General features: G+C 42.4%; 1 protein-coding gene across 1 annotated transcript; it reads right to left on the bottom strand.

Moving 5' to 3' along the window:
* Nucleotides 1-1,992: 1,992 nt before the first annotated feature.
* LOC142372483 (uncharacterized) lies at nt 1,993-7,311 on the bottom strand. The gene is made up of 4 exons (XM_075455393.1): nt 6,355-7,311; nt 5,041-5,233; nt 4,870-4,935; nt 1,993-3,853 (listed from the first exon to the last, which is right to left on the bottom strand). Exons 1-4 carry the CDS (start codon nt 6,565-6,567, stop codon nt 2,538-2,540), a joined length of 1,788 nt encoding a protein of 595 aa, XP_075311508.1. The 5' UTR covers nt 6,568-7,311; the 3' UTR covers nt 1,993-2,537.
* Between the last annotated feature and the right edge of the window lie 424 nt (nt 7,312-7,735).

Below are 7,735 nucleotides of genomic sequence, written 5' to 3' on the forward strand. Positions count from 1 at the left end.
TAAAAGGCAACGGGTATTTTATTTTGTGAAAATAACCGGAAGTGCGTTAGCTCACTGCGGCTAGCTTTAGTAGCGCCGAATGGTAAATAGCCGGTATTTTCACAGGTTTTCAACACGTTGGGGATCTAAACGACTACTTTCTCGCCTGAAAATGTTTCAAATGTTGCTAAAGTTTACAGAGTTTAGAGCTTAAGAGAAATCAGCTTCAGGCCCGCTGATTTCGGCTCGGGTAGGAGCTAAATGCATTGTGGGTAAACGCTCTCTAGTATGCGGTTTCGAACACAGCCTCATTCTGAAGCCTTCAGTCGTGCACATGACTGAAGTCTGATACCGCAGTTCACAACTTGGGTTTCCAGCCCTGCAAAACATTCGACCTCACCCTGAAAACCTCAGTTTTTTTACAGTTGCAAACACCTCTCCGTCAGTTTCAATCAGCTTTACCGCACTGGGCTGAATTTGAGCAGACTGTATATCTATATATCCTTCAGAATTCATCTGGCTGCATTGTTTTATTTCACATAATGAAGAAAAAAAACCCTGATCTGACTAAGAATCTGACTTAGAGACAAGTGGCCTGAAGGAGCCAAACACACACCCAGAGAGACTTTCAGCTGTGATCGCTGGGCACCCATTGCATGCTCATTAAATCATTCCTTTTTTTGTCTCACAACCTAAAAATATCTTTCTTCCCCCCCCCCCCCGATAGCGGCGGTTAAGCTGGGTTAATCGAATAAGCAATCACCATAAAAATCCATTTTAATTCCAGGTCGGAAAGGCTGCAAGGAAAAAAAAACTGTCAAAGGAAAGAGTGAATAAGATTCCTTCTGTGGACTAAATGTGGACATTCCTTCTGTGGTCACTGGTGATATTCTAGCCTAATTCTAGTATTTCAGTCCCGAGCTTTCAGCGTGTCTTTTTCCATTACAATTATTAACACAATTAGACGTTAATTAGCTCAGATTATATGCTTTTTAATAGCCTCAACTGCCCCATTTCCTCTGCTCACCCTTTGTTTAATGACAAAGCAAACACACATGTGAGTCATTTACGTGATTCTACAAAGACGAGTTAATAGAACTCAGGTGGAACAAACTGTAAAGATGGAGAGCTTCCTGCTGAGTTTTCATTTCTAATTGAACCAAAAGGTTAAATTACTTCCGTGCCTCTAATGTTGCCATCAGCGTCATTCCTGATTAGCATCCACTACTCTTCCAGCTTCTGGTAACAGTCTGCAGCCGTGTTTCAGTTCTCCAAACCAGATAATGGAATCAGGTCCAATGATTATTTTCTATTTGAAAGTTTTCATTCGAATTAGCTTGAGAAACGCAGCTACTGTTGCACCAAATCCCTGCTGTCGTTTAGAAATGTGTCGGGAGGCCTGGAAGCAAACATTAAAACTAGGGCTGGGCAACGATTAACATGTTTAATCTAATTAATCACATGATTTCCCTGATTAATCACGATTAATCGCATTTGTACACAAAATCCAAAAATGAATCCAAAAGTAGTGTACAGCTTTTAGCATTTAGCTTTATTTTAAATGTGCTGCCATATGAATGAAAGTGCCATAACATTTGTTGTGCAAACACACTTTTAACATCAGCATCTTTCTGTAGTTTTTATGTAGAAGCCTCGCTCCACTGTCTGTTTCCTTGAATGACTTGCTGCTATCAGTTGTGTGTTTTGCCTTTAAGTGATATTTTAGACTGGAACTACTACGCTGAGAAGACAATTCAACTTGGCAGAGTTTACAGATGACTTTGGTTCTGTCGACTCCGCCGTCTGGAAGAACTTTAAAATGAAAATGGCCGAGTAAAAGTTCCGTACCCTTCTCCATGTTTGGTGGATCCGCCGATTACTTTCTTTTCCGGTTCCACAGCAGACAGCAACAGACTTTTACAAAATAAAAGCCTGTTAGCAACAGACTTTTACAAAATAAAAGCCTGTGAGCAACAGACTTTTACAATAATAAAATAAATAATAAAACAGGGGTGGTCTGTGGCGTAGTGGGTTGAGCAGGCGCCCCATGTACAAGAGGCTATAGTCCTCGCTGCAGCTTATTTCTATTTCTAATTTTATTCTGTTATGTTATTGTTGAGTGTTGTACTTTGAGAGTGAAGTTTAACCGGAGTCAAATTCCTTGTTTGTTTACTCAAACCTGGCCAATAAAGCTGATTCTGATTCTGATTATGTCCCCGGTTCGAGTCCCGCATCAGACGGCCCTGTGCTGCATGTTGTTCCCCCTCTCTCTGCCCCCTGCTTCCTGTCTCTCTGAACTTTCCATTAAAGGCACAAATAATAATAATATATTTTTTTTTAACACATTTTTATTTATCGGCGTTAAATAATCAACAAGTTAACGCAATAATACCGAGTTAACTCACCCAGCCCTAATTATAACGTTTGCTTTGTGTGTTATTTTACCTTTTTAAAATGTTCGACAGACACCAATAACCACACCAAACCTGTGACCTGAAATCCGTCCTCATTGTGGAAACGAATCCCATCACGATCAAGCCAGGAAGAAGAAAAACAAACTAGATAATTGCAGTTTTCTCAGCCTCGTTGTCTCGGCCCTCTGCTGGCAGGTGGTCCATCTGGTGTCTCTTGTATTCGCCTCGGTGTTCGAACCCTTTCCCGCAGGCTGAGCAGTGAAACGGTGTCTCCCCCAGGTGGAGCCGCCTGTGCGTCTTCAGGCTGCTGCCCTGAGTGAACCTCCGGCCGCAGATGTTGCAGCCGTACATCTTCTCCCCGGAGTGCGTCACCATGTGCGTCTTCAGGTTGCCGGGGGTGCTGAACTTCTTCTCGCACTGATCGCAGGCGTACGGTCTTTCCCCGGTGTGGACTCTCATGTGGAACTTGAGCTTCCCGCTGGAGCTGATCTTCTTCCCGCACACGTTGCAGACGGTCTTCTGGCCCGGTTTCCTGCCGGTGTGGATCCTCATGTGGTTCTGCAGCGCGCTGGCGTGGCCGCAGCGCTTGCCGCAGGTCTCGCAGACGTACGGCCGCTCCCTGGTGTGCGTCAGCATGTGGTGCTTCAGGGCGCTCTGGTGGCTGCAGCCTTTGCCGCAGACCTCGCAGGTGAAGAGCTTTTCCCCCGTGTGTTTGCTCAGGTGGTTCTTCAGGACGCTCAGGTCGCTGCAGCCGAGGCCGAGCGCCTCGCAGCAGTTTTCCTTCTGCGTGTGAGTGACTCTGTGAGTGGCGAGCGACGAGGACGAGAGGAACTTTTCGCCGCACATTTCGCAGACGAAATCTCTCTCCCCCGAATGGAGATCCTCGTGATCGGCCAAACTCTGCCGGCACTCGAAGGTCTCCGGGCAAAGAGAGCAAACGAACGTCCTTTTCAGCGCGCCGCACCGGTGCCGCTGGAACTCCCGCTGCCCGGTGAAGTGGCGTTCGCACAGCGCGCACATGTGGGTGTTCGGCTTCTCCGCGCTGTGTTTCCGGACGTGGCGGCGGAACGTGGACTTGTAGGCGAACTCTGTTCCGCAGTCGGCGCATCTGTAGAGCTTCTCTCCCGTGTGTTTCCTGGAGTGCGCGATCAGCGCGCGGGGCACGGCGAAACGTTTGCCGCACTCGGAGCAAAGGTGCGGTTTGCTGTGGATCAGGAAGTGTCTGTCCATCAAGCATTTACGAGCAAACGTTTTCTCACAGGAAGGACATTTGAACGAGCCTGCCGCCGCCGCCGCCGCCGCCTTCGTTTTGATCTTTGGTGAAGTATCTGAAGAGCTGGAGTCCTCCGGGACGATGTCTCCCTCGAGCAGATTAGACGCCGGCTCGGGACCCGGTACAGACGGCACGACTTTAAGCGCAGAGACGGATCCGGAGTTAGTCTCCTCCCACGTGGCTGCATCTGCGCAGAAAATTAAACGGTAAAAAAAAAAACATAGATGCGTAAGAAAAGTCAGAAATACAGTCGGTAAAAGTCCCATTTCAACGTTAGGACTTTAGGTAAAATGTCGTAAAACGTTGTTGTATTTTATTGCTTTCACTGTTCTTTTATTGTTTTTACTTATTCTTCTCTTTATTTTTTAAATCCAGGTTAAAAACATTTCTTTTCTCATGTGTCTATGCATGAAATCTGCACGCTATCTTTTTTTTATTTTATCTGGACTGTTTCTTGTTTTTAAATTCATTTAAATGATTTTATTTGTTTCTCTTTATATTCTTTTATGTATTTTTAATGATTTTTCCACTGCCTGCTGCAATGCTTTTATTTTATGTAAAGCACTTTGAATTGTTTGTTCATGAAATGTGCTATATAAATAAATTTGATTTGATTTAAAATCGCCTTCAAATCTAGGCTAAAAACCTTCTTATTTAGGATTGCTTTTAATTCCCAGTAGTATGACGACACTTTGACACGTGAGTCAAGAGTGAGTCATAGACGGATGTAACGGAGAGAATTCGGTTATTTTTCAAAATAAAACATTGTTCAGACTCGGATAATAAATAAAAAGGAAATAATGTAAGTTATTTATTCTTTCCGTGCGGCCCGGTACCGGTCTAGAGTGCATAATGTCTCCAGATCCTCTGAAACTTTTGATGATATCTCTGGAAGCACATGAGTTCAAATCAATCACCGGATGCCTGTGATCGTCCCGCCCTCAGACAGTTAAAAACAGGCACGATTCGATCATGGTTCGATCCTGGAAATCACTGCGTTGGCTCAGGAACACTCGATGTACTGAAGGAATGGCAAATATTGCACGCATCATGGCTTTTTCTATCACTTTCACAGTGAGAAACGTCTGAATTCCTCCGCTGTAACAGACTGATGAACACACGATGTTCACGCATTTCATGTGTGAAAAGGTTTCGGGAAACAGGATTCAGGGGAGTGTTTGTGGTTTGGAGTGAGATAGTTACCAGGTTCTGTCTCTGATTCAGCATCACCAGCTGCTGCTGCCGTCGGATCTTCAGCCTGCCGCTCTTCTGAAAACACACAACGTAAAACTGAGGCCATTTACAAGCAAAAGGACTGAACTTTTGGCTGAGACTTCACACGAGTCATTTCATAAGCTGCTGCCGGCCGAATACCTCTGCAGTATATGTGATCGTTCTCTTTTGGGACGGCTGGTTGGAATACTTTCTGGATTTCTCTTCTTCTCTCGCACAATCTCCAGGCTGCCGATTCCGCAGGAGGCGCCTCACAAACCGACGCTTTCAACATCGCTGAGATTTTCTCCGCGGCCCCTTTGGTCCACGTTTCCATGAGGGCGGCGAACCGGCTCTGTAAGGTTCATGTTGAGAGAGAACATGCTCTTATTTCACCGTAACACCCAAATAATCCGCTGATACGGATCTGCAACCAACATGAAGATCGTGTCAACAGATATTATGGCCAAAGTTAAAATGTTTTTAAGTGGTCATGACCTTGAGAAAGCCATCCATGCCCTAATAAGTTCAAGGTCAGACTGTTTTAATGCTCTTTATGTGGGCGTCTCCCAGTCTTCTCTCAGCCGTCTTCAGCTGGTGCAGAACGCTGCTGCCCGTCTTTTAACCAACACCAACAGACGTGTGCACATCACTCCTGTTCTTAACTCCCTCCATTGGCTTCCTGTCCTTTATAGAACTGATTTTAAAACTTTTAATGTCTGTTTTTAAAGCTCTTAACGGCCTCGCCCCGTCGTATTTATCTGAGCTTTTAACAGTCCTGGTAGAGCTCTGAGGTCAACAGATCAGTTAATCCTCTTTTATCTTAATCGATTTTGTTGTATTTTATTGCTTTCACTGTTCTTTTATTGTTTTTACTTATTCTTCTCTTTATCTATTACCCGCTGTAAAGCACTTAGTTACACCGTAAGGATTGTCTGTAAAGGGCTGTATAAATAAAATACATTTACATATTATTAACATTGCATCACCTCAGGGTACACACTTAGAGCCTTTAAAAGGTATTGCAGACGAAAGGGGCAATCTGTGGAATAAGATGTCATAATACAGATGTAAAAGAGAGGGGGGAAAAGTCCATTTCCAATACAAATTATTCTGAATACTATTCGATATATTACCGATGAAAAAACACGAAAAGATGGAATAAAACTCTTAAATATGCGTAACACTATTAACCTAAAACGTATGACTAATTAAAACGCAAACTAAATCAGTTTCTTAACGTAGACAACTTGAATCCAATACTCTTTCAACTTTTTATTTCTGTTGGTTTTCTGGTTCGCGGCGTCATCACCATAGCGACAACCGATAAGCCTCATGGGTAGTGTAGTTTAAACCCCCGAAGAACTTTCACAGTCTGCACCTGAGACTATTTAAGCTAGCAACGTAACGGGAGTAGAAAAAGCCTCATTGCGAGTTGTTGATACAACCACAGAGAAAGTTTTACCGCAGTTTTACCGTGATATCCTGAACAAACGGCTGCGGTGGCGTCACTTCGCCGCCCTCTTCGCGCTTCACGGCGGTTACTGGAGCCACCGCCGCGTTAGCCGAGCACTCGTTCAGAAGTCTGCCGAGCTCCGTCACCGCCGCTTCAACCAGAGTCTCCATGACGACGCACATCTGACTCTCAAAGGCCTCCAAACTGAACATGTTTGCGGGTAACTTGACCATCTAGTTGCAGCTTTTAAGTGCCTCGGAATGGAAATGTCGCGGGAATGCTACGAGCAAGTGTTTGTTGTGCCTTGTTGTTTCTTCTTCGCTTGTTATAATGTAGGCTGTATTTAGAATACTGCCATCTAGAGGAGATTAAGTGGCTCAGCATTCTTTTAGGCAGGCTCAGCCTTTTTTATTGTGTTTTGGTTGATAATTTCTGAAAATTCAAATCTCAGACATCGATTTAGAACATAAATCCAAGTGAATGTATCTATAATTTAAAAGAATCTGTCAGGCACATTCGTTCTAGTTTTTCACTAAATGGAGACCTTTTTAAATCCAGGTTGAAAACATTTCTGTTCTCGTGTCTATGCATGAAATCTGCACGATATCTTTTAACTTATCTGGACTGTTGCTTGTTTTTAAATTCATTTAAATTATTTTATTTTATTTGTTTCTCTTTATATTATTTTATGTATTTTAATGCTTCTTCCACTCCCTGCTGCAATGCTTTTATTTTATGTGAAGCACTTTGAACTGTTTGTACATGAAATGTGCTATATAAATAAATTTGATTTGATTTAGTTGTTCCCACAGCCATAAGGCTTTTTAACAGTGACTGCTGAGTTCTTCTCAAATTGATTGATTGATTTTTTTATTCTATTTATTTATTTATTATTGTCATTATTTATTTTTATTTTTTATTTTATTTTTTTATTTAGTCATTTATTATTTTTACAATTATTATTAATAATTATTAGTAGTTGTAATTGGTATTATTATTTTTGTTGTAAATATACAATCATTGTAAATATTAATAATTTTTTGAGCTACTTGACTAATTTGAATTTCCCCCATTGGGGGATGAATAAAGTATTTTTCTATTTTCTATTCTTCTTCTATTCTAGTTTTCCTGGTCTTGTGAAACTCTTAAAAAAGGGCCCCGTCCTCAGTCAAAAATTGTCCATCACTGCATAAATGGAGGGTCGTTGTATTATCAAATTTGGAACACTAATTGGTTTATTTAAATCAAATGGATTTGACATTTGACTAAATATGACTGATGGTTGTTTTAGTTCCTCACTTTGAACACTAGAGGGCGCAATTGTGACGTAGAAATGCGACTATCTTGCATTAAAGTACTTGAACAAAACCACAGTACTTTTAAATAACTTAAATCGTAATA

Source organism: Odontesthes bonariensis, chromosome 22, assembly GCF_027942865.1.
Source record: "Odontesthes bonariensis isolate fOdoBon6 chromosome 22, fOdoBon6.hap1, whole genome shotgun sequence".
Lineage (NCBI taxonomy): Eukaryota > Metazoa > Chordata > Actinopteri > Atheriniformes > Atherinopsidae > Odontesthes > Odontesthes bonariensis.